Here is a 27,071-nt window from a genome sequence, read left to right as displayed (position 1 = left end):
TTGGCCTGGATTTCAACCCAGAACCTTTTTGCTGGGAGGTATCGGTGCTAACCACCATGCCGCCCAAGGTTTACAACTGGAAAGGACAATCCTATTTGTTTAACAGCTGTTACGCATAGCCACATTACATAGGAGGGTGATACTGACTACAAAGGAGGAGGATGACAGGTTGATGACTTTTCCTGCAACAGAACATTACACTTAACCTTTCCTAAGTGCACTGAACACACAATGGAATCATTACTTTTTGCCCTCTGATGCTCTACAAGCACATATAAGAGCACAGGAGGCGTCAGCCAGATGTGGAAAAGAAATGTGGATTCAAACATTAACATGGTTAGAGTCACTTGCATGAATAATTTCAAGGTTGGAGTCAGAGAGACCAGATGATATTAAAAGAGCTAGTGTGTAACTCTTCTGATGGTTTAGATTGGACATATCAGCATGATCGAATGAGATTAAAAGTGTCAAGAAAGGCATAAAATAGGGACAAGGAATTAAGTTTGCGGTCTGTTTGACTATTTATAAAACCTAAAATAAAACGTGTCACCTTATTCTGTGTTGCACATTTTTCTTCTCAACTAATTACTATATAATGTACACTTTTTTTCATAATCCATGGGCAGCAGAGCACATTTATATCAAATTATGTGACATAGAAAAACATTCAAGATGGGTCGAATTTGACCCGGAGGACAATAGGAAGGTTGACTTTAGGAATTAGGTGCTTTATTTTAGCAACTGGGTAATGCAATTCCAACAAATACAATAAACTCTGTCCAATATTAATTTGAATTGCATGCCTGCGGTGAACGGCTTTGATTAGACTCTGGACGAGGCTATTTCTGAAGGTATTGCTGATGGGATCATGACTGTTGTGGTTAAACTACGCCTGGACTCCTGTGGGGTATATTGGGGGGGTATATATAACCTGGCGCGCCCGCTTGGCAGCTTTCCACTTTCCAATTAGCCAGTGACTGGGAAAAACTAAGCAGCAGAAAGCGCCGCTGGGTCTCTCCCATGTTGATTAAAAGATGCGATGAGAAAAGTAGATTTTACATGTGTACAGGTATAAAAAAATGCGATTATTTATTTAAGAAACAAATTAATTCATCAACTGTTAAACAAAAATCACAATGTAGAAAATATTTCAGTTAGCATCTCTTACATTTCTGTAACCATCATCTGCCACCATACTGCCTCATAGCTTTCAGTAGATGATTGTCGAATAAGAGAAACTTGTAAAAATCTGTAACACTCGGCTAGCAGGAACTCCCAACCTGAGGACAACTGTATCCCAGAATAATAAAATAAAAAAGAGAATAAACATTAACAGGGACTATTTAGTAAGTAATCTCTTGACTTTGTGTTTTATGGTTTCTGTTCAGGAGATAATAGATGAAATCAGAAGGCTGATCAAACACAAGAAAAACCGTTTCTGACCCTCTGGTGGTTTCGACTGGATCTGAATGGTGAATAATGAATTCCTCCTGTTCTTTTTGTTGTTTAAAACCACCTCATCAAACACGAGAAGCGGTGCCAGAGAAAAGCCAGCCACAAAGGCCATTGTGGAGCTGGATTGAATCTAGTTAAAACATTTGCGGATACAAAAGCATCTTTAATCAGCGGTGACAGTTGGGAAGCAAAAAGCACACTAGTACTACTTGAGTTTCAGTTGTACAGTACGGTGAAATTCCATGGGTTTAACATGGAAATGTCATTTTGCAGGATGTGAAAGAAACCAGGGGCTCGGTCCACACCAGAATCCACGCCACCATCCATCATGTTTCCCCTCAGAAGCCGCTCTCTGAATGTTGGGATTGAGCTGTGGGGATGAGCCACACCAGAGCGGTGGCTCTGCACAGGGGGGGAAAAGTGTACGAGGTTGGCTAAGGCTGCATTTGACTGTTTGTGGAGAGAAGTGCATGTGGTTGCATGCCTCACACGAATCGGGAGCGGTGGCAAAAGTCCACAAATGTCTGCAGGCTGGCTTGTGTGTGTGTGTGTTGTGTCGGGACACAAGGAGGCATCTGGGGGGTTTACCTTACTGACACTGCAGCCTCAGTTCAATCCATGTTTCTTCTTTCACGTCAATGTGCACGTATGTTTCTGCTGAAGATGTTATTTAGTCCAAACAAGTCTTCCTGTCTGACAATACTAACAAGTAACCAATATTTAGCTCAGCTAACCATTTAAATGAACAAGCCTCCTGGAAACCAAACCTACGTGTTTAATCGGACAGAGAGGGCGAGCGCAGGGACCTGCCGCTGGCCGGGCTGTTGCTGTAGGCGTGCGAGTTGTCCCTGTCTCTGTCCTTGTCCTTGTCCTTGCTTTCGTGTTTGTGCTTGTGCTTGTGTTTGTGCTTGTGCTTCTTCTTCTTCTTCTTATGCTCGTGGTGGTGGTGGTGGTGGTGGTGGCCGTGGTCGGCTCCGTGCTTGGAGGACGAGGAGGTGGTCTCCTTGGAGAAGGTCGGCACGGGTGTGGTGGGCATGGAGAGCAGGGACTGTTCGACCGACGGTGGTTCTTTACCTTAACAGAGAAAGAGAATGAGCGTGTGTTACCAGGTAGGAAAGTGTTTAATCTACAGTCCTGTTAATCTAGCCCAGTACAGGTGTAGGGTTTTTTGATCTAGACCTGGACCGACATGGTTTCAATGTGCAAAAGCAGTAAAATGTTTGCAGTTTTTCACTTCTAAATAAATAGAATGATGGTTTCACCATCTAAAACCGTATAAATGCACAAGTTGGACAGACAAACTCAGATCTTTGGTTTGCTTTCACAAATAAAATGTAGGTTTTACAAATTTGAAGGTGGGTTTAAGCTCGATTCCCTTTATGCACCCTCATATGGGAGTCCCAAGATTGTCAATTATTCAATTATAGGGTTTTAGGTTAAAGTTACACTATTATTTTTACTGTAATTTTCCAGGAAGAGAGTGGAAGTCCAACGTCTGAAGCGATAGTGTGTGTGTGTTTACCTGGTGTGGAAGGTCTCTCCAACAGATTCAGATGATGATGAATGAAGGCCTGGCTATCATGGACAGTCTCCATATCGATATCTTCCTCTTCCATGGTGTTGAACTACAACGGAGCAGAACAAGATTTTATTTTATTGTCGAATGAACAGCATTAAACGGGAACACTGCAAGAACACAGGAGAACAAAGAAAGCAATGGAAGGCCATACCCTGATCTTGAAGCGGCTTCCTCTTCCATCGTCGTCCTGTTGCTGCAGTATCTGTCCCGGTTCTGGAGGAGACCCCAGGGGGGTCTCGGCCTTTCTCTTCAGGCCCTGAGGGGGCTGGCCAACCCCGCAAACTCCCAGTGAAATAGGATCTGGCTCTTCATCCACCTGCCAGACAAACGTCACATTCAGATGGCGTTAACGAGCCCATTGAGGGCCTTAAATTTCCAGCACAATAATGCTTAACATATATTTTTGTGTAACTGTTGTATTGTCAGTCTGCAGTGTAGTTAATGTGGCCACTGGCTACACTAAGGATGGTTTACTGGCTGGTGATTCTGGGTGATGCAATGAGAATGAGGCACTCACAAATACGGTTGGTTCATAGTTACATAGGCCCAACCAGAGAACATTTGTAATCTAACGTTAATAAATCATAGACATTTAGAAAATACATCATAGAAATAACGACCACCGAGCAGCTTTCTGCTTACATCACCACTGGCATAAAAAACAAAACAAAAAAAACATGAAACTCAACATGTACTGACACCATGACTCATTTTATGACACTGTCCATTTACTGGATGCGGTGCGGGTCATCTGTGGCAAACCGCGAGCATATATTCTGCTCTTGCTCAAGTTCTTTTTGGCAGAAGGATCTCAAGGCTGATGTCAGGTTTAAATTGGATGCATAACATTATGACCACCTTCCTAATATTGTGTAGGTCTCCCTTGTGCCTCCAAAACAGTTGGGACTCATCAGAGAAGGATCTAGTGGATTTGGAGGCCAGGTCAACACCTTGTGCTGTTCTTCATGTTTTTTTGAGTTGCCGCTGCCATCAAGGAGTGTCATTGCTATGGGGTGGGGGTGCCTGTTCTGGTCTAGGTGGGTGCTACATGTCTAAGTTACATCCACACAAACGAATGCCAGGTCCAGAAGTTTCCCAGCAGAACACTGAATTGTCACAAGATGGTCAATGTTATTTACTCCTCCTGTCAGTGGTTTTAATGTTTCGGCTGATTGGTGTATACTCTGTTTGGGATGAAACCACGTAATCTGCTATCCTGACAAATAAATGACTCAAAACCACTCACAGCTGTGTAGCTCATGCCCACACCATGGATGCCTATACTGGCAGGAGTGTCCATGACGGCGCCTGCAGGCACGTCAGGCTTGATGGTGGGGTTGAGGACGGCCTTCTTCTCCTTCAGGTTGAGTACCAGACCCAGCTCCGGCAGCGGCAGGCACGACGGCCGAGTCAGCCCGAACAGCGTGTAGTAGAGATTCACGGCGTCGCAGCGCAGCCGCCAGTCGTGGGACGTACCTGAGAAAGGAAGGGTAAGACGCTGGTTAGATCCAGCAAGCGACTCTTGAAAATATCTCATCTGCACTACACTCTCCGGACCTTTCTGCAACTCTCTAAGCACTCATGATCATTTTTTATGAAGCGTGCGGAGGTGAGGAGCTAGATTGAAGAAACAAGTGTGTCCTTTTTCTATGAAAGAGTGCAACCATTTGCGAAAAGTTATCAGCACTTTAGTCTTCAGACACGGTTGCTGCACATATTCTACCCACCACTCATTAATCCAGAATTGAATGTTCTTCAACCACACGTTTTATTTCCCACAGAGACAATACCAGTGCAACTAGATACAAAATAATCATCTGAGTAGCTGGAGTTGGGATAAATTAAAAATCTTGCATATCTTGCTGAAGCTGAAAGGCCGAAGCCAGGCGCCTAACATAGAGGGGGGGTAGACTGTGGCTTCAAAAGATGGTTAAAATAAATGACTAACAGCAGCAGAGAGTGCTCTGAGTTTGTGTTCGTACAGCGCTGACCTTCAGCCGGTGAAACATCATCCTATGCGAGTGTGTGTTTAACACACAAAGGGCTATGGGATATGGGGAAAGAGAAGGGGTAGAACAACCAACACGTTTTCATAACATAGTATTTAAGAATACCACAATCTGGCCACGATTTAAACTGGCAGCACTGTCCAGCAGCCACCCACACCAGCCTGACCAACAAACACAAGATCACTGGAAATAATGACCGGCAGTGTTTTTGTAAACCTTCCGTGCTTGTACGTCAATAAATTAAATAATGTGCTACAATAGGAGCCCAGTGTTTTGCAGAAATGTTGGAACTGTGAACATATACTTGTATTTGGCTTTTGTGGTGGTATGTATTTGGATTGGCACACTGAATCTTTATGGCCTGGCTAGCTAGCTGAAAGACACGTAGGACCCCCTGGAAGAAGAAGAAAAAAAAATGAAACCCGAGGAGACAATACCAGGCAGAACTTGTGCGTATATAGAGGCCGGCACCAAGAAGGAGACTTTAACCTTTTTAGGTTCATGACTGAAAGAAACGCAAACCGTCTTCTGTGAGGATTTTTAACCAACTATTGCCGATACCCACATTGTTTGGTCTTTATTGTACCTTATTAGTCTGAGAATCACATCAATGACCAACCAGTTCTTGCTTGTGAGGATTCACTGCATATACCCAGCTTTATATCATTATAAGAGTTAAGAACAGCTTTGTGATACGGACTGAGGTCTTGGCAAGATAAGGCAATCCTTTATTTATCCCACAGTGGGGAAATTTGCAAATTTGGCGCAGGCCGTGGCTACTCAACTCTAGCTTAATGGTCTTAACAGTGGGACTCATCAGCAACATTTACTGTTTCCTCTGCTGTAAAATAAAAGCTAAACACAGAGCTCTATACCACGTCAGTCAGATAGCTGCAGTTGCAGAGATTCACAGGGAATTAATGTGCCATGTGCATAGGTAGGCAGTAAAGCTGGAATTAAACCAAGACTGTGCATCCATGCCTAATGTAGGAAAAAATAGATGCAGAAGAGCTCTGAGATAATTACACAACACGAAAGCTTTATTGCTGAATAAACAGCATTAAACCAAGACTGTGCATCCATGCCTAATGTAGGAAAAAAATAGAGAATATAACTTTGAAAGAAAAGCACACATAATCAGTAAAATCTGGAATAATATTAAAGATCCAGGAGCAAAAGTCTGCACTACACAATGAACTGAAAAGAAGGTTTGTTCTTCTGTCTGGAAAACACAATCATTTAAAGGGGAATTACCATTTTTTACAACCTGGACCTTATTTCTGGCATAAAATACGATCTTTTACTCACCCATCTAACTTTGGTGTCATTTGGAGTCGTTCTGAAGATATTTAGATCCGCGTATATCCATATAGTGGGAGTGACTGGGGCACCGAAACTCAGCCTCTAAATAACGCATTATTTGCGGGGAATAGCACTAGCGTATCATAACAAAATATTGGTGAAATGCACGAGTTTCGCGGCAGATAATGCGTTATTTAGAGGCTGCGTTTCGGTGCCCCAGTCACTCCCACTATATGGATATACGCAGCGCTCCACTGGATGTAAATATCTTTCGAACGACTCCATATTACATCAAAGTTATATGGGTGAGTAAACGATCGTATTTTATGCCAGAAATAACGTCCAGGTTGTAAAAAAACGGTTATTCCCCTTTAAGGCCAAACCAACTCTTCAGGGACTTGTGTAGAGGAACTGATGATCAACAGAAATATCATCTATCAGAGACATGTCTGCATGTCTGATTACATCCTCGCTGCATGAGCTCTTCTACATCTACTGGACAGATGAAAAAATAAGCAGCCAACACATAAATAAAGTCTGCAACTCCCACACAACAGTCAGTATGGTCCAGTAAATTAGATTTACGTTCTCTGTCAGTGAAAAGTACTTTCTCGGTCACTTCCCTGACCACAGACCCTCCTGAGCGGTTTCAGAGTGTGGGCAAAGTCAGCTCAAGAAGGAGCCCTGGTGGCTCCGACCTTCAACGTCAGCGACAGAGCCAAATGTGCTGCTGGGAACTTGAAGTAAACTTTAAAACAAATCTATGGCACGAGAGGATCTGGAAACGGTTGTTGCAGTTTCTGAAGTTGCTGGTTCAGGTGAAAACTGAGGGACAGCACAAATAAAGACGTGAAATATCTGCTCAGGACCAGAAGACAACTGGTAAAATGAGACTGTTGTGAAAAGCCCTTCAGTGCTATTGAGAATAAGCACAGACAATGAAAAAATATTCAGGCCTCTGCAGCCTCTTGAGTCCTCTACAGAGATGAACATCTTTCTTCAACTGGAAACCAATTGCGCTGTGTGCATTAGCTGTGAGAGCAGTTAGCTGAGCTCTCATCAGTGTAATCTGGCCTGCTTGTGGTTGGATCAGCTCATTAGTGGTTAGGTCCTACACTACGACAGAAGAAGAAAAGCTAAGCAGCAATTTGTTCTGGGGGAGTAAAAGCCAAAGCGCAATAGTCCAAAACCTATTTATCATTATTCAGATACATGACCTCACGGCTGTGCAACCATAGAGCCGAGCAACACTTTGTTAATTACACTCAGTGATTAATATGCCTGTGAAGGTTCTCAGTCATCCAGGTCATGGTATATCCATCAGTGATTAATAGTAATGGGGAAAAAGTCTTCGGAAAGAATCAAGTTCGATGTTAAAAACACATCAAGGGGCTTTTTTTTTAGAGACGATGTGACAGTGGCGCCTTTAATTCCAACTGAAGTTTGACTACGGCATGCTGTAACATAAAACTGTGTGGCCAAGAGACACAAGGCATCTGGAGAGGCAAGCAAGGAAAAATATCCTTAATAAAAAGACACAAGTCTGTGTCTGTACTGCGGCCTCAGCAGGAAAGGTGAGTTTTAACAGTCAGGTAGCTTGTTGTTAGATGTTACATGTGTTTGTCGTGTTTTTTTTTTTTATCTCCAGTAGTGAAATAATGTGAGTGAGGAGGTATAGTTGTCGTAAAGAATGATTATTATAAAAAAATAAATCACTTTTTCATTAATTATTTGGTGATTAGTAGTGACACTGTCCTCCTTGAAGTGTTGAAATGTTTTCCTCTGTTCTCACTGTGTCCTAAACAGAATTTTACACATTTGTTCAAACTGCAAAAATAAAACGGCGATGAAATGCCACATTTGCTTTGCATGCAACAGTTGCAGAGCTTTCTAACAACCTCCTACGGTCATATTCTAGTCTTAAGATCCTCAAACCAGCCTGATACACATTTAAACATTTAATCAGCCTTTTAAGCTCATTAAGCTCGTATTTGTTATTTTACGCCATTGAGCGTTAACCCTTTAGGTCTGTTCATTTGGGATGGTGTGAACACGGCAGTCACACTCTGTTTGGGAATAAAAGAACCGAGGTGAGCCCGGTTTGAGAGGGTGAAACATGAAACTAATTAAATAATTTGCATGTTATGAGTACGTGCAACAACATGCCTTCAAATCCCAACCATAGTTTAAGGGTTAGCAACTGCATATGTTGTGACAGGTCTGAGGGGAATTAATTTCTCACCTTTTTATTAATAGTGCAGGTACGTGTGCGCGTCTCACCTGAGTTCATGAGCTTCCAGAGCTGGTCAACCAGGGCTTCGTTACACAGAGCCGAGTCCGTTGTCTTGGTGAACGGTGGATTCTTGCAGAGCAAACTGAGGATCTCATGTCTGATGGGACAAACACAAACAAACAATTAGTTCAACGATGAAATGACACACTTTGTTGTGTAGTTAGTCAACACTCGCTACGGACTGATGGAGAATCAGTAAGAAGAATTGTTGGTTAAGCACAGGTACTGGTTGACATTTATATCAGTTTGGGTATCTTTAAATATCAATAACTGAGTAACGTGATCAAGAACGGGCAGGACACGTCTGTAGGCCTTTCAAATGCAATTAGAAAATTAAAATATATGAAAAGAGGATTTAGGGCTTTTGGAGAATTTCAAATCCTGAATTCTTTCAGTCATTTCCCTCATCCAGATGCAGAAAACACACCGCAGGCAATAACGTGAATCCAGTAATCAAAGTTTGTGTGCTCCTGCTTTTTTTTGTCTTCCCCCTTTTTAGCACAAACTTCTGTGATACCCGAACCTCTTCTGAGACGTCTGGAGCCGTTACGCGCTCAAGAAAACAGCTCTGATGAGACAAGAGACTCCACAATCTTCTTTTCTTTTTTTATATTCGAGCTACATTGCATTAATGTGTGCTAAACTAATCCATACCGAGTGTGTGCCTTTCACAAATTTGTTCTAGGTGTTAGCCTACCTGACATAATGAGCTGGCTCATTGTGGACCATGTCGAGCAGCCACTGCAGCTCTACTGAACTCCTTTCAACTGCAAAAAAAAAAACAAAAAAAAAACATGCACAACAAAGTTTACTACAAAGATGATGTTGCTAAAATACATGCCTAAATGAAACAGAACTGGAACAAACCTTCTTTAAGCAAAGGTTCAAACCAAATCTAATCTACGCACATATTGGCCTCTTAATTTGGGATATGGCCCCACGTGGGCAAAGACAGAACCCCACCTTCATAAAAGATCTGGACATTTAAAAGTAAAACCCAAAGAGCAGTGCTTTACACATATTATGATCATTAACAACCATCTTGCGTGATCCAATAACAAGCTACGTCAGTTAATACCTGGCTTGAGTGACCAAAATGTACATCATTTCCATTTGCGAAGTCCACGGCTGCCAGGATCGAATGCAATCCTTCTCCTGCAAATGTTTTGATATTGCCCAGATCCCACAGATATGGTCGAACTGACTGAATCTCAATTTGTCTTGGAAGGATCCACTTGTGTCCAGGAGTTGGTTACACTCACTGGACATAAACACGGTCGTAAGAGCAGGTTGGGATTAAAATGCATTTTTAGCCCTATGTGGAATAAATGGACATATATGAAGATAGATAGAACTTATTGCAATTAAACTAACTGATGTGATGCAAGGGAGAGCAGAGAGGGAGTGTGTGTTCTCTCGGACTGTATGCTTACTCTGAAGTTTATTATTTACTAGGGGTGGGAATCTCTTGGCACCTCACGATTCGATTCGATTCCGATTCAGAGGTCAACGATTCGATTCTAAACCGATTATCGATTAATCGATTTTTGATTAATCGATTTTTATTTATTTATTTATTTTTTTTTAATGTACATTTCCATGCGTGACTTTAAATTTTGTGATATATATATATATATACACACACACACACACACACACACATATTTTAGTTTGGTCAGATTCTTAAATATGAGTTTGCTACTCAGAATTTGCAAATCATTTCCTACTATTGTGTTGATCATTAGAGAAAGAAAAACAGATGAATTACCTTCTCTAATTTTTTTTAGAATTTACCTTACAAACGGTCTTGTCGATCTTTCCTCCATCCTCAAAAACTCCAAAATGCTGCCATACGTCAGCTTTTAAAGAAGCCGGTGCAAGTCTTATGACTGTGTCTCAAATGGCGTACTTTCGTCAGTACACTTCGATATCATGCACTATGAGCACTATGCACTTACGTCCGTAGTGCGTAATTTTCAAAAAGGTAGTATCGTCTCAAATCGGGTGCTACGCCTATACTTACCGGAAATGACGAATGACTAACGCCGTATTTTGATTTTGACCGCGAGCGTATATCGAGCAGCAATTTAATAGTACTACGTGTAAAACAGCAATATAGATCATTTTCATTAAATGTCATATTATAACTTACATCTGTATGGACCTGTAAAACTGCTCCACCACCGCTTCCAAATCACTGCCGCCGATATCAGCCGCCACTATCGCAAGTTTGAGTTGGGTTGATAGTCCCTCCCCTTCCGCTTCGTAGTCAAGATGGCTACCGTTTAGGGTGGAAAGTGTGCAGCGTTCCACACTCAGCTTTTTGACCGTTATGAGTACACCATCCGGGTACTTGCAGTGCACTTCGTCTCGTTGGAATTTTCAGTGTGAACGCCCTCACGTACTCAAATTAGGTGGGTCTACCGCTCGCTGTTGCAGCCATTTTATCGCCGCATGTAAACAACTCGCACGTGTGTGCGCATGCGCGTATAGCAGAGAATCAGCAGGCCAGAGAGGAGAGTTTTCTGTTGAGCTCCGCAGCAGGCGCACAGAATATTGCAGCGGGCGAACTAATTAAAATTTTTAATTTTAAAATTCCGATTATGAACTTATTTGAATCGAGACAGAATCGTTCAGGATAGAATCGAAATAAATCGGAGAATCGATTTTTTTTCCCACCCCTATTATTTACCGTCACTGTGCTTGCGTCTGCTACGATAAGTTAAGCCGAGCCTAGTTGTAGTTTGAGTGTGTGCAACTGTTGTGCAACCGGTATAAATGTTTATCACAAGGCTGGACCAGACGTGGGGCTTACACCCAACATTATTAAGTCTAGCCAGATTATTGTAAAACACTGACTGAGACAACCAGGAGCCACCAATGCTGATCTCAGGAATCTGGATCTGGAATAATCTGAGCTGGATCACTGATCCTCATAAGGACAATAAATGACAATAAAAATAGCTTGCATCCATCCATGTGTTAAAAGTCATACCTCTAGTGTAGTCCACCAGAGCTTCTACAGCAGCAACGCGAACATCTACAAAGTGCCCATACTCGGCATAGGACTTAAAGAGTAACGGGTCACTGGGGATATGACCGTTCTTCTGAAGCTGACGAATCGCTTTCAGGCAGCTGGAGAGTGGGAGGAGGACACACGATTAGTGTTAGCGCAGAAGTTAGTGGTTGCTTGTGGTGAGCATGTTTCTAACAAGTTCAAATTAGACAGAAGAAAGAAAAAGCAGCACACAGAAAAACACAGACAATCCCCAGCGCACCTGACGGTGATGGTGTTCCTGAAGCTCGGCAGCAGTTTCTCCATGTTTAGGAATCGCGTGATCTCCTCCAAGATGAGACGGACGTCGGAATTTAAATTGTCCACCGTCCTGACCTCGTTGTTGATGCTGATGGCCGGAGTCAGCGAGTTGGTCAGCGCTTCGATCAGTTCCGCTCGGTAGTAGTTATCCGAAAACTGGAGAAAAATAGAAATTCAAACCCCTGTCTGTTTTGCATTTGTGAAAACATGTAAACTACTTTCAGTATGTTTTTAATCCAACCCCAATTCCAACTTTCAATAAATTCAAAATTATAAAGATTATCTAACCAGAAACCCAGCACCGCTGAATAACAAACATACTGCGAGTGTTTGGTATGGGTTTTAGCCACAGTCAGAATTGATTAAAAGAGTTCATACTTTATTTTTCCTGTTGTCGTTATACTTGATGAGGTCGAGTATAAAGTTCAGGACATCCTTGGGACAGAGGTTCTGCACATCTCTGAGCAACGCCATGGCAACCGGCATCGTCTGACACGAAAGAAGACACGTAAACGAGGATTAGAAAAAGAGACGTATACAAGGACAATCAAATTTCTAATTAAAAATATATACTTACTGTCTACTGTCTAGATATAAGTGGAAATATTGTCCACCATACATACATATATAAACCAAACATTTAGTCAGACTCTAGTTGTAAGGACAGGTCTTCTCTTGGATAAAATGCACAATGAAAGGGAATGACAGCTCCTACACTACAAAGAACTGATCAAATACCAGCCAAATAAAACAGTGGCACTAGTAACGGTGCTACTTTTGAAAGATATGTGATGGAAACAGTGATTTTAAAGATGCTTTCAGGGAATTCAAGAGCTCAGGAGCCTTAAGTTCAAAAACCCAGCCACCTTTTGTGTTGAGCCCAGAACGAGGAGCAACCAGTAGACCCCTCTTATATTCTATATAGCAAGGAGCCAGCCCATTGCTTTAAACCAGGGGTGTCAAACTCATTTTAGTTCAGGGGCCACATACAATCCAATTTGATCTCAATGGGGCAGGGGCAGTAACACAATAACAGCATAATAACCTACAAATAATAAATAACAACAACTCCCAAGTTTTTCCCTTTTGTTTTAGTGCGAAGAATATGTTCATATTTAATGAATTATCCTTTTACGAAAAGAAATTATGAACAACCTGAAAATTTTTAAGGAAAATACGTGCAATTTCGGCGCATTGCTGCCGTCCGCTGTCTAGTTCTGGGTCTCAGTGTCGTGTTACGTCCACAACTCTGACTAAAACAATGCGACCCCTAGTGGGCAAATTAGTAATAGCGGCAACTTTTATGTCAGTGAAGTAATTTTTACAGTTTGGGCCAGATTTGACCCTTTGGCGGGCCGCGTTTGGCCTGCGGGCCGTATGTTTGACACCCCTGCTTTAAAAGTTACCAATGAAATCTAAATTAATACTGACTGGTAAACAGTGAACAGATGTTTGATGTACCTTTTGCAGGAAGTAGCTCTGGAAGTTGATGAAGTTGTTGGTCTTGACGATGTTGGGGCAGCTCTTACAGCAGAACATTCTGGTGAACAGGGACTTCATCGCTGGCGGACCCTGCCATGTGCTCACCATGGAGTTGGCTATCTGCGATGGTCACATGAGAACGAAGGAAACACAGTTTTACATTTCTCAAAATGTCAGCTATTTATTCCAGTTCTGCTCAGTCTTCCATCTGCTGTCAACACAGCGAAATAACAATCACCATAACGCAACACTGTGCTTATAAGTAATAGTAATTATTGGAAAAACACCGAACGGCTCATGCGGGAATGTTCTAACTTGCATAACAATGCCCGTTCTGTCCGTTACACTTTTTGTGGCGAGGACTGAGCTACAAAGCAAACAGCGAATGTACACATGAGCAGCACATGAGGTTTCCACAGGTATGAAGACCAGCGGCTCCAGTGGTCTTTGAGCTCCAACAGGATATTGGGGAATTTATGTTAATGTGGTAATATAGGGCTAGGGGTCACTGACACAGGATGTTGTCATTTGGTTAGATAAATAAAGGGGGGGCGTGCACACCGGATTGTTTTTGTATGTGTGCATGAAAGCATTCAAGAACACATGTGTATTTTCTGTGTTTTTAACACATTCATGCGTTGGTCTTTTTTTTTTTTTGTGCCCCAGGCTGTTCCGTCTTCCTTCCCACACTTTCTACCAACAACACACAACTGAAAATCCATCCCAGCCAATCATAATGTAGCCATCAGAGGATTAAAGTCTGCCATACTTCACTCTGCGGTCAGCGTGAGCGTGGAAGTCCGTGAGCGCGCGTGTTTATGTACGTGTCAGAGTGTGTGTTTGAGCTTGTATGTCAATCTTCCTGTGTGTAGTGTAGCGTGGCGTAGCGCGGCGTAGCGTATACCAGGGGCCATTACGGTGGAGTCTGTTGGGGGTTCTGCGGCCAAACGCAGCAACCTAATGAAAGTGAAGTGCTGCCATTTCAGCCTCCGCTCAGTTTATCATGTTGTAAAAATATTGGTTCAGGTGGAACCTGAAGGGCGGAAATCCAGTGGGGTGAAAGCTGGAAGGGACCAAATGCAGAGAATGGAGGATTTCCTGCAGCCACAGCGCAGGATTTATCAGTCAAATGAGCAGAAAGGGTTAAACTGGTGGGTGGCCTTGCTGGCTAGGAATGTATATGTTCTCCTAAAATATGATTTGAGCTAAGTGTTGGTAAAAAATGACACTTTTACTAAAACAATAGAGATGAACAAGAGTCTTCCATTAGAAATCACAAGTTTATGACAAAAAGAAATTTAAAGCAACAAAGTCAAGTCATGCTGTGAAGCTATAAAGCGAACCTCTTTGTTCTTCTGTTTCTGTCTCTTCATGGATCATTCATTCAGACCTCCCAACCCTTCATTCATGAAACTCCCCTCAGGCCCTTATTTCTCTCCTGTTTAACAATCTCCTTTCATCTGCTTCCCTCCAGTCCCCGTTTACCACTTGTAGTTAATTACTCCAACAAAAAGCAGTTAAAAACAAACTTAAAAACAAAAAGCACATAAGCATCATTATCAAAGACCTTTCGAGACCGTTTGATTAGTAGAAACACTAACGGCGACGGCAGGTTTTTATGAATGTGGGACCACAGTTTTAAGGTTTACTGGAAACGAGGTTCACTTAGCGAGAGGTGCCATGTGACATTTTATTCACGGTTCAGCGTCGGCGTGCTCACATCCGAGCGAGGGGAGCTGAGAGAAGTTCACATTCCGAGACTGAAACAACAGGGCGTGATGAAATGTTGGGTGTTTATTTTGAGGGGCAGCAGGAGCAGTTGGCTGGTACGAGGTCTTAACAGACCTGGAGGAAACATTTTAAGACGTTTTAGCGTTTAACGATCGGTTCCATCCTCGCTACCTGTAATCCTTTAACTACTCTAATAGAACTCATGGCAGTCCAGTAGATATTCTGAGTAGACCCTAGTGCCGTAGCCTGACGTGCACCTCCACAGAAATGTAGCTACGCGTCATGGCGATGCACTTAATTGATTGTTTTGGAAGGAACAGATCGAGGAAAGGTTAACTGAGGAGGTTCAGAGATACAAACATTTGTATGACTCGACTTTGGGGAAATTTCTGGAAAAGTTTCAGTCGCCGTTGTTGAGAATGAAGCAGGAAGTAGAAACAAAAATTAACCCGACTGGCAAAAAAGAGCCAAGTTTACAGAGCGGGCCAGACCAACGAGTGAACAAGTATAAATGGCTCGCACCGGCGTAGGTTACACCATCTACGTCCTGCAGGGGCATGAACTCTTCTTAAGCCTACAGGCCAAGCTGAAGCCCAGATGCTATGTTTAGCAAAAATGACTGTTCTAGTGGCGCTGAACCAAACACAAACACAAATACAGTAGCACGTACCTTAGCCAAACAGAAGCAGGCCTGCATTCGGACTTTGTAAAAACACTGTTCCTGCTCCAGGATGTCAGTCAGAGCCAGTCTGGAGGCGGGAGTTGGGAATTTTTCCAGCGCAGAGATGGCCTCCTCCTAACAGAGAGAGTAGATGCAGTTGCACTGCTGACTTTCTTGATCTGATGATCTCAGATTTCTTTGTATGACTTGAGTGACTTTATAGCTGATAATGAAAATGTGCTGCAATCAGTCAGTACTATGTAAAGCTATAGAATTGTTGCAAAAGAGAATAACTTTGCTTCAGTTGTGATGCAGATAAATAAAATAAATCCTGCCCTGTGCAGGTGTTCAGGCTGGCTCATATGAAAAGGCCTGCACTCTTGCCATTAGCCCACCTGTGCAACTACATCCCTCTCATAGCGCAGCTGATACTGCCACATGAAGTCAGCCTGCTCGAACTCCACCTTCCTCAGGATGGACATGTCTGGGTCGATTCGAATCCAGAGGAGAGGAGAGTCAGCGCTGCAGAGGAAAGACAGATATGTTGTGATGTATTGAAACTATGACTATATCTACACCTCTCTATATAATGTTACTGAATGTTTGAGTGACAGGTGACAGCAAACAATGTGGTCTTACTCCATTGCAGATAAATCCATGTCAACTTCCTCTCCATTCATCAGAGGGATCTTCTTTTTCTTGTTTCTGGAAAACGAAGAGTTCAAAACTTTTACTAAAGAGAGAAACAACAAAGATGATTAAGAGAACGAAGCTGTGCATTATGCTGTACCGTCTGCTCTTTGAGTGGCACGGGATGTCATGTTTGAGGCTGTTCTCCTCTATCTGCAGCGTGTGGTTGAAGGACCCATCCAGCTCTTGGACCGTCACCTTGATGGGACCCTGCAGGAAAATATTCAGAACTATTTAGGAGGAGGGACTGGAAACTGGGTTTTGATTAAATTCTTTCACACATAGAATTTACCACAGACATCCGACGTACACCGATCAGGCATAACATTATGACCTAATATTGTGTAGGTCTACCTTGTGGTGTTAGTGGGGGGGCCTTTGAGGGGAGGGGCCTCTGTGGATCATCCCTCAGATACTTAATCAGTTTGGGATCTAGTGAATTTGGAGGCCAGGTCAACACCTTGTGCTGTTCTTCATGTTTTTTTTAGTTGTTCCTAAAGTGTTTTTGTGTGTGTGCCTGTGTCAGGCTGCATCCTGCTGGGGATGGCTGCTGCCATCAAGGAGTGTCATTGCTATGGGGTGAGGGTGCCTGGTCTGGTCTGGTCTAGGTGGGTGCTACATGCCAGGTCCAAAAGTTTCCCAGCAGAACATTGTATTGTCACAAGATGGTGAATGTTATTCACTGCTCCTGTCAGTGGTCGTAATGTTATGCCTGATCGGTGCACTGTCTCCGATGGCTCACCACATATTTCTGAGTTCCAGATGACGTGTAATCCTGACGGATCTCCAGCTCTAACACGTTCCTCTTCCTGTTGAAGGCAAAGCTGCCAAAGAATTTCACGACACTGCTCTGGTCTCTGGATATGAAGAGTTAAGACTTGAAACAACTGTTGGTAACACACACACAGTTTGTGTGATTGTATGAATTATTCTAAATTCAGAGTTTGATTATTCAAGTATTTCCATTTTTTTAAAGCAGTTACCAAGCCATTAGAAACATGCCAAGTGCTTCATTTTGAATGATAACCTACAGTCTTAACCAACTTTCTAAGAATCAATATGTTTGTCTGCAAACAGGGACCCGTTACGGGTAAAGGATACACCCATTGTTTGATGAGTGGGCCTATGTCTTTGCCAGAGACATTGGAGATGGATTTGAGGAAGGCGTGAGTGGACAAAAGCATCTGGCTCCACATGTGACTCTGGTACTTCTGAGAGGATGCTGTACTGGCCAGGCTCAGGAGCTTGTTGAACACCTAAACAGAAAGGGCAACGGCAAAACGGTTTTAAACAAAACAAAAAGAAAAAAGCAGTGACATCAACTTTAAAGAAATTCTGGCTGTGTCTGACCTGCAACATGAACTCCATGCTGATCCTGTTTTCAATCAGCCTCATCACCAGGTGGGCCTTACACTGGAACATCTTATAGTACTCCCAGGACAGCGTGTGGGGGTGTTTGATGGAGAAGTGCAGGTGGGGAGTCGGACTGGAGAGACAACGCTCGATCAGCATGACACAAAAGCAAACTGCTATAATCAATCCATAGTGATTTAAATTGAATTTTAGTGCATTACTTGTCCTTCTCTTTGCCTCCGCTGAAGGTGGGGTGCAACAGAACCCCTCCCATTTTCAGTTCATACTCCACGATCTTGTCCAGCTCCTGTGAAACGACAGAATAAAATATATTACCATCTATAAAAGCTTGGGAATAAATAAAATAAAAAAAACCCTGGCGCGTAGGGCTCTTAATTATCCACTAATTTGCAGAGTTTCATCATTTTCTCTATTAATGGTAGTATAGTACAGCTTTTATCTCCCTAAGCCCAAGATAATTCATTATTTTTATTGAACAGATCGTGAAAACATTCACTTTTCAGTCTGAAAATGATAAAGAAAAGCCTCAAAATCTGCACATTTGACTTGTTGCTTAGGAGCTTTGATTGAAAAAAATATATAAAATAAGTGCAAATTTCATAGAAAGTCAAAAAATATGATCACAACATGAAAGTAAGGCGTGCACTTTATATATTAATGTTAAAAAGAGAAGCCAAAAGCAGAGATCAAAACATTTTTTGAGCATTTTTAAATTATCATTATTTTATAACCTAGAAACCAATTAGTTTTCTGTCACTCAACTAACCAATTAGCTGACTACTGTCTGTGAGAGAAGGTTTAAACCCTCATGTAGTTCTTCTCACCTTACTTTACCTTAAAGGAAACATACCTCAATTTGGCAACTGACAAATCAATTACATGCTGTGTATGTTTTGCAGAAATCAGTTGGCTGCATGTCACAAAAGAAGACGCTCCTTGCTTTTAGTTTTTCACTTTGTTTGGAAGTTGCGAAGGCCAAACGGGGTTGGGCAGCCGCGACTACCTCTGCTAACCGGTTTGCTTAAAGAAACTTAAATATTTATCAGAAGATAAACTAACACCGTTACCTCCTTGATCCAGTGCCGGTACTCGTTGACCCCAAAGGTCTTCTTCAGATAGAGGCCGTAGATGTAGCCTGAGATTCCCTTCAGCACCCACTCATCGGCCCTTCAGAAGAAACAGCAACATATCAGGTCATTGCAGAGTGAGATTACGAACATCAAAACTTCATGCAGGGGTTTTAAGAGTGTTATAGGTTTATAGCAACCTATTGAGGAATAATCCAGAATGAATTACAGCATAATGACTGCAAATGAGCTTCAATATGTGATCTCTGGCAGCTGAGACGAGGGACCAGTGTCTAAAATAGTCTAAAAACAAGCACCTCAGCTCATTCTTGGTACATGCTGAGGAGTGGGATATGTGCGGTTGTCCCTTTTAGTTTGTCCTTTTTTTTTTTTTTTTTCAGCCCACACTGGTCGCGGTTCTTTTATTGTGAACAATCCTTTTAAATCATTTAAGGCCACACTTGAGTTGCTTCATCATAGTAATTTCACCCTCGGGGCACTCCTCGGATGGAACTTGGCACAGCGCTCGCTGCTCTCATAAATTTATCAGCTTGGGTTTAAATGGCTTGTAAAAGCAGGGACACAATACGCTCATTCAACCTTGGTGGTTTTACCGCTTGACACTGAGCTAAATCCAGTCTGGCTCATGTTGGAAGGATGATTTCATCTGTGTATCGCCCGTAGTAGTGTGTTTTCCTTACAGGATCTGATCCTCTATGGATCATATTATGTCCTAAGCTGTGAATTTCCTTTATATCAATGATCTCAGCCTCACAGCTGTAAAGGGAGCCCCAGCTTCAGGGTGCAGAAAGCTCTTTTAAACACAGCATGATATACAACAAGGTCTTCAGGATCTACAAGAATCAGAAAACTTTATCTTATTTTTCTAAATATAAATAATTCACTTACTTTACTCTAGTTTTCTTGTCATTTATATGTCTAAGAGGCTACCGAGCTTGGCCTGTTTTCAATTACAAGCCCCCGTTAACCCCCACTCATATTAATTGCTAACAGGCAGCAAAAAAAAAAATCAAAGAGATCTGGTTTTCCTGAGGGTTTTTCTTACACAACACCAGCCAGCTCAACAACATAAGCAAATCAAGGCCTCACATCTGACATGTGTTTAAAGGTCAGCGAGGAGAAAGGAGGTGAATGAGCGATGAAAGAGGAGGCAAAGGAGGGCATATTTTATCCAGCGTTAAAGTCGCACTGATCGGCCTCTTGACGCGAGCAAACTGAATCTGAATCGCTCTCACGGACACCGACCACGCCGAGAAAAGTTGCTGAGCAGAAAACGATCCATCATGTTAGTGAATACACACGGCCACCCGGGCCAGGGCTGGCCCGACTTCTGACTCTCGGTGCTGAGAAAATAGCGGAGTTCTGTTGTAAATCTCTCATCGCCACCTCATGAAAACGTCTGAGGACCAAAGACCAGAATGCGAGAGCTCTTGCAAGTGGTTTGCGTGTTAAGTGAGTATGATTCCAAACAATAATGACAGTTCCTTTCCATTGCATGATAATGAGGCCTCAGAGGCTAATCGTGTCGTGTCTCTGAAAGCTTTGGAGTAACAAGTTCTTACAGGAAAAACTGGTGCCATCACATCTAAACGCAAACGCTGCTGTCTCTTGTACAAACTGGGGTGACAACGCACAGTTTCGGACAGTCTCTCCTAAACAGCAATGCACTCAGAAGGACTAAGTAGCACTCTTTAATTAATGCCAACCTGATGCAAAGTGATAAAGCATGTTTCAGGGATGTTGTAAAATATATATGCATCATCTATCAGTGCAGCTGCTAATCCAGTGCTGCTGTAAGAAGCTCTGTGTATGTTCTGATTGCGCCCAGATAGTGTACAACCAGATCGACACTGCCAACAGCTACTGTCGGCAAAGTTCTCTATAGACGGAGGCTCTAAACCAGGGTTGTCAAACATAAGGCTTGAGGGCCAAAACCTGCCAGACGGTCCGGTCAGGCCAGTGGGATGAATTTGCAAAGTTCTGTAGCTAATTTGTCCATTAAAGCTTGTTACATACTCCACGAGAAGCGAGAAATTTGTTCTCTCTCTTAAGAGAACGAGAAAAAAGTTTTGTTTTGGCCAATTTATATTTAACGAGAAACTCAAGTGCTGAACTCCAGGGAAGTCCAAATAGGCCCCTCCCACTGCAATATATGTCACATGCACTAAGGCCACTTGGCCAGTCAATTTGACGACCATGTCCGTTGGATCACGGCGTTCATTCAGCATGCACCCACACACAATATGCCGATCTCTACCCAGGAGAGATTAGCGACCACACTACGAATATTAGCATCTGGGAGCTCAAAGCTAGTGGCCGCTAGCATTTCCGCTTTTCTGCATTAACCACACCCACTCCAATTTCTGACCAATCACAGAAAAGTAACCGGACATCACACGAGAAAAAAGTTCTGCCCCGGTTGATGTGTCAAGAACAAGCTGCAAGAACAAACTTCTCGCTTCTCATTCTGATTGTAATAGCCTTAAGGGTTGCGCTGTTTTAGTCAGAGTTTGGGACATAACACAACACTGAGTGCCAGAACTAAACAACACATGGCAGCAATGCACTGAAATTAGACTTTTAATTCTCAAGAAATTTCAGGTTGTTCATAAAATGTTTTGTAAAAGGATAGTTCATTAAATGTAAACATGTTCATAGTTCATAATGTAGTTCTTTGCACCAAAACGAAGGGGAAAAATTTGGAGTTATAGGTTATTATGCTATTATGTTACTGGTCGGGCCCGCTTCAGATCATATTGGGCTTGATGTGGCCCCTGAACTAAAATGAGTTTGACACACCTGCTCTAAACAGTAAACGTGACTTTGTGGACTTACACCTTGTGTCTCTGCTATTTGCTTTGCTACACTTTCAAAGTCTCACCATGACATCCTGGAGATGAAACAGCCAAAGAACTGCTGAGCCAAGGCCTGAGCCAGACATCGGCGAGTCTGTGGGGTCTGGTCTATGATCATAGCGCTGTGCAGCAGGTTGGTGCTGAAAGACAGAAAGTTTTTTTCCAAGTTTCAGTTGGAATGGCAAATGGAATCGGGGAAAATCGCCCCTAAATGACACACGGTTTACCTAAAGATGCTCATAGATGCACAGGAAGACACTTGGACGTAGGCCTCATCCACAAAGACGGTCTTGAAACAGGCGTAAGGATATCGGCACGTCAGGATCTCCTCGTAGAACTCAAAAATCTCGTGCAGGTAGGACATGGAGTGTTTGAGCAGAGGGAGCAGCTGGGGCAGGCAGAAGTGAGTGACCTGAGAGTGGAGAGCACAATGAGCAATATTTATTTACAGCATACCGTTATACCATTACACCGGTCAGGCATAACATTATGACCACCTTCCTAATATTGTGTAGGTCTCCCTTGTGCCTCCAAAACACTTGGGACTCATCAGAGAATGGACATGGGCCTTCTGAGGGTGTCCTGTGGTGTCTGGTAACAGGATGTTGTTAATGGGGGGCCTTTGAGGGGAGGGGCCTCTGTGGATCATCCCACAAATACTTGATCAGTTTGGGATTTAGTTGTTCCTAAACCGTTTTTGTGTGTGTGCCTGTGTCAGGCTGCATCCTGCTGGGGATGGCTGCTGTCATCAAGGAGTGTCATTGCTATGGGGTGGGGGTGCCTGGTTTGGTCTAGGTGGGTGCTACATGTCTAAGTAACATCCACATGAATGAAGGCCAGGTCCAAAATTTTCCCATCAGAACACTGTATTGTCACAAGATGGTCAATGTTATTTATTTCTCCTGTCAATGGTCATAATGTTGTGGCTGATTGGTGTATACTGTTACTCTGTAGGGAAGGAAACATGAACTCAAATCTGCGACCTTGTGTTTAGGGACATCTAGTGGTCATTGGTAAAAAATACAACAATAAACAGTTCAACACGGCTGAAATGCAGTAAAAACTGTTTAAACAAGTTTGGATAAAACGTATAACCTCATCATTATTCTTTTAAAAAATATAGTTAACACGTGAGGAAATGTTTATGCATGCTTGCGTTTATACATGTGACCCTTGGCCTCTCTGTCCTATTAAAGATGAAACATGTTGCCTTGAAGAGTGACTCATAAAGGTCTGTTACATATTCTCTAAAGCCATCTCTGAATATGACACACTTTCTTTAACAGTGTTTGTGACAGGGATGTACACGAATCACTGCAACTCATCACTAAAGGCTAGACTGCACGGTAAAAAGAATAGGGACATTGTTTTCAACTAAGCAGTTTTTGGAGTTTTAATTCATCATTCAAACCCACCTCGTGCATGTAGGGGTCGACGAGGATTTCAAAGGGCCCCACGGCCAGGGAGATGTTGGGGGCCGCGGTAGGGATGGGCAGGAGGTAGTGGAACGTCTTCTTCCTCATGTCGTGGGTGTAGATGGTCTCCACCAGATCCCCACAAGACACCGCCACCATAGACGCATCCACGGTGAACTCCAGCTTCCACGTACACAGCTCTGAGTAGGAGTCCACACAGGGGAACCAGAATCTGGAGCAGGAGATGATCAGATGAACACACAGGATATAGAATTTAGTACAGACAATGGTTTGAAGAAATATGTAGCATCAAGACATGAACTGTTTTCCTTTTAACTGGAATTCCTTTAAATACAAAAGGAAGACGACAAGAAATAGTTTTGTTTATTTGAACCGTGGCGCTGCAGCGCGTAGGTACATTTCTGGGGAGGTGCACGTCAGGCTATGGCGCTAGGGTCAACTCAAGTCTAAGCTGCCTATTAGTCCTTGTTTCCAGACCTTGTGGAGTTCTGGTATCCAAAGGAGAAGACGTGGGCTCCTCTCTCCGCCATGCTTCCTTCCACATCAGGAACAACAAAGTGGAGGCCCCCTTTCGGCTGGTCCAGAGAAAACTCTATGTAGACCTTCAACACCTTCAAATCTGGAGAAACAAAACATGAAAAGGCTGACACGTCAGTCATGATCTTACCGTTCCATATCTGTCGATAATCTAAACGCAGAAACTTTTCACTCATTTAACGAAAAACTTGGTTTGTCAGTCATATCAACTCAGATTATCAGAGGATGACTTTTTATTTTAGAACATTTTTAACAATCTGGCGAAGGCGGTTGAGCAATATCTTGGATTGGCAATAAAACGCACTCTCATATTCCGGCTCTTGCTCTTTCCAAAGTCAATGAAACAAAATAACTACGTGTGGCTTTTACATTTCAGTGGGTACGATCTCACCGTCTCCTTGCTTCCAGAGCTCAGAGGGAACTTTGATGACCAGCTCCCCATGTCCTGCGTCAGGGTCCACGGCGCTCACTGCTGCTGTGTAGGCACTTGAGAAATAGTTGAGGTTCCTCCTGTGTAGACACACATTAGACTTTTAGATGAAAGTATCTGACTGCTACCATGCGGCTCCTCTTAAAGAAGACAGACAGGAGTGTTGATAATGATATACTCAGCCCAGGGGAAGGTTATGTAGAGATAGAAGTGTCAATTGAAGAAATAAATGCAAAGAAATGACCTCATACTTTCCCTTCTTAAGAAATAACACAGATTTGTTAAATCCAGTTATTTTTAACCTTAGAATTAATGTAATCCTGCTGCATTAAATACACTTTAGATTAGCCTACCTCAAATATTAGACTGAAGTTTAAGTTTATATTCAGAGATTAAACAAAAGCAGAAATTTTGAACTGAGGGTTTTTGTTGTTGTCAAATTCATTTCCGACCTGCAGCTATTTTGGTGCTTTCAGTTGTTTTAGTCACCGACTATTAGCCACCCTACGACACAAAGTTTTTTCTGTGAAACCCGCAATAAAAACAGACGCAGAGCACTGATATACTTACTGCTTGGACTCATGGTGGCACACCTCCAGAGTGGGATCATTGTAGATGAACGGGGCTTCGAGCTCATTGACTCGGACCCTGTAGATGCGGCACTGTTTGCTGTTGAGCTTGATCCTGTTCAGGTTGACCACCGTGGGGAAAATGGTGAGCTCGACATAGCCCTAGAAAGAAGGAGGCGAAAATTAACTGGAGTCGTCAACCGAGGATTAGAAACTCAAACCAGAAGCCCATGTCGTAAAACAGTCTTTACACATCCTGGTGACTTGTGCTTAACTTAAGACTGACACACAGGCCTGGTTCACCTTTACAAATACTTCCAAAAACTCTAGCAGGACTTGTACAGTGTGTTGGAAATGTTTCATCCAAGTAGCTTCTTGGATGATGATCACAAGACGAGTGTTGGACCCTGACATGACTGTTTGCCCCTGTCCTCTTTCTCCAATGAATGGTACTACAACACTGTCGGAGGCTCCAGACACTAGTAATTTCCCCAGTGTGGGATCAATAAAGGTTTCATTCATTCATTCATTCATTCATTCCTCATGTGAGTTTCTGATCCCAGAATCAGTCCTTCAAAACTGAAGAAGCTACTTGGAGGAAACGTCTTCAACAAACCCTACAAGTCCAGTCGACCTGCTTTAGTGCTTTTGGATACACCATGATCTGGATGACTGAGAACCTTCATAGACATTTTACAAATACCTGCAATGAATCACCTGAAGCTGAAGATAATCCCACTTGTTTCATCTTAAATGCTGCTGTCTAAACACGGAATAACTACCGGTTTGTGTTTGGTTGTAGCTGGTGTACTCACAATGACAGATTTCCTCTGGAAGTTGATGTTGTTGATGCACACCACCTGGTGGGTCGTAAAAGCATTGACAGGATAACATTATTATTACTTTGAAGTAGCATAACACAGTTATTACAATCATTTACTGCATTCAGTCAAATTAATTGTACTAAAATACTTATAATTTAAATGGACGTGGGCTCTCAAATCCTTTATCCTTCTTCCTGTTCATGCTGGTTGCCTGTTATTGTGTTCGGACTGAAGTTTCAAAAAGCCATAACTCTGCTACGTGATGCTTCCCTTTCCACCACAGTGCTGGGCTACCTTCTTAGCACAAGAACCAACTTCATGCAAATGTCGTAAAGGATCCCTCCAATCCACACAGGTACTACGGCTTTATATCCAATAGTTTAAAGAGGATTGGAGTCGAATTCGTGAATCAGCACTGAGCCCGCCGTTGAACTGATAGCTGTGTCTTCAGTATCCTCCGGGAGTATGATGTGGAGTGTGTTCATTGCAAACCCTGCGGATGCATTCCTAAATATAAGTTGGCCATGAGCAGCAGAAGTAGATAACAGGTCCGCCGAATAACAGCTCCACTCCTTGTGCACCGAAATATCCAGATATATCTTCTCCGTCCGGCTGCTCAAAGCGGTCTCACCGCGGTTCCACTGTGTTCCGCCATTTTGTTAGTAACCTTTGACCTTCCGCGTAAAAATAATAACAAACATTTTTTGTTATATCAAGAGTACAGTCGTCAAAATGTATGGTGTTGATTTTAAGCAATATACGACGATTTTCCAAAAATAATAATAATAATAATTTCATTTAATTTAATAATTAAAAAAAAAAGAGAACGGGACGTTAAAAAAGGACTTCCGGTCTTGTGTCAGAATCCGTTCGCGTGTCGAGTTGCCTCCCCTTGGCCCCGCCCCCTCCCCGAACGTAACACGATGGACGCGCGTTCAGAGCGAAATGTTTTGGTCGTTTCGCGCGTACCAGTTTATTATACAGCCTACCCGACACAAAGGTTGTACGGGGAGTCACGAAGCCCAAAATTTAAACTGTCTGCATCTCTTTTTTTTGTCGTTTTGTAAAGGAGAAATGCTGATTCTGCTGAAAAAAAGTGCCGTTTAGGTCTTATTTTACTGATAATGGCATTTGTAGATAACCAAATTGTAGATAACCAAATTATTGCCTAGCCCTAGACCTTGTTTAACAGTTGTCTTGTTACCTTTATTGTGTAGAGGTTTGACTTCCATGTTTTGACAAGATAACTTGAAATTTTGAAATGACTTTTGGAAATCCTTACCCATCCTTACACAAAAAGAAAACTAAAAATGCAAATGGTATAAAAGAGAATGTGCTGTTAACGGTTAATGTATAAGCAACAGTTAATGTGGCAGCAACCCCCCAAGAGGGTACAAGGTTGACTGTCATAATACAATATTAATTTGATTTGTGATATAT

The 27,071-nt window shown here is 42.6% G+C and overlaps 1 protein-coding gene across 3 annotated transcripts; it reads right to left on the bottom strand.

The window, feature by feature from the left end:
• Window positions 1-1,064: 1,064 nt before the first annotated feature.
• taf2 (TAF2 RNA polymerase II, TATA box binding protein (TBP)-associated factor) lies at window positions 1,065-26,389 on the bottom strand. Of its 3 annotated transcripts, XM_084556886.1 has the most exons (27): window positions 25,784-26,389; window positions 25,623-25,677; window positions 24,809-24,969; window positions 24,200-24,318; window positions 23,749-23,890; window positions 23,251-23,482; window positions 22,063-22,247; window positions 21,862-21,975; window positions 18,960-19,059; window positions 18,093-18,178; window positions 17,869-18,004; window positions 17,620-17,774; window positions 17,261-17,375; window positions 16,619-16,728; window positions 16,468-16,533; window positions 16,224-16,350; window positions 15,838-15,963; window positions 13,416-13,556; window positions 12,333-12,443; window positions 11,917-12,110; window positions 11,634-11,773; window positions 9,336-9,405; window positions 8,626-8,735; window positions 4,281-4,510; window positions 3,186-3,350; window positions 2,978-3,080; window positions 1,065-2,529 (listed from the first exon to the last, which is right to left on the bottom strand). In XM_084556886.1, the coding sequence occupies exons 1-27, from the start codon at window positions 25,831-25,833 to the stop codon at window positions 2,231-2,233; spliced, it is 3,642 nt and encodes a 1,213-aa protein (XP_084413012.1). In that variant the 5' UTR covers window positions 25,834-26,389; the 3' UTR covers window positions 1,065-2,230. The 3 variants fall into 3 exon arrangements, with proteins under 3 accessions (XP_084413012.1, XP_084413013.1, XP_084413014.1); XM_084556887.1 differs by lacking the exons at window positions 25,623-25,677; window positions 25,784-26,389 and having other exon boundaries at window positions 24,178-24,318; window positions 24,809-25,199; XM_084556888.1 differs by lacking the exons at window positions 24,809-24,969; window positions 25,623-25,677; window positions 25,784-26,389 and having other exon boundaries at window positions 24,178-24,390.
• Between the last annotated feature and the right edge of the window lie 682 nt (window positions 26,390-27,071).

The sequence above is a fragment of the Chelon labrosus genome (genome assembly GCF_963514085.1).
Source record: "Chelon labrosus genome assembly, chromosome: 12".
Lineage (NCBI taxonomy): Eukaryota > Metazoa > Chordata > Actinopteri > Mugiliformes > Mugilidae > Chelon > Chelon labrosus.
This window is presented reverse-complemented; position numbering and strand designations above follow the sequence as displayed.

What these genes read in the sequence shown, in the direction of transcription:
- taf2 (XM_084556886.1), bottom strand. Translation starts at nt 25,833, where the DNA reads ATGAACAGGAAGAAGGATAAAGGATTTGAGAGCCCACGTCCATTTAAA. An exon ending in ATGGATTTATCTGCAATGGA is followed by an intron (nt 16,351 to 16,467) that starts GTAAGACCACAT and finishes TTTCCTCTGCAG; the next exon opens with CGCTGACTCTCCTCTCCTCT. An exon ending in GAAGCCGCTTCAAGATCAGG is followed by an intron (nt 3,081 to 3,185) that starts GTATGGCCTTCC and finishes GCTCCGTTGTAG; the next exon opens with TTCAACACCATGGAAGAGGA.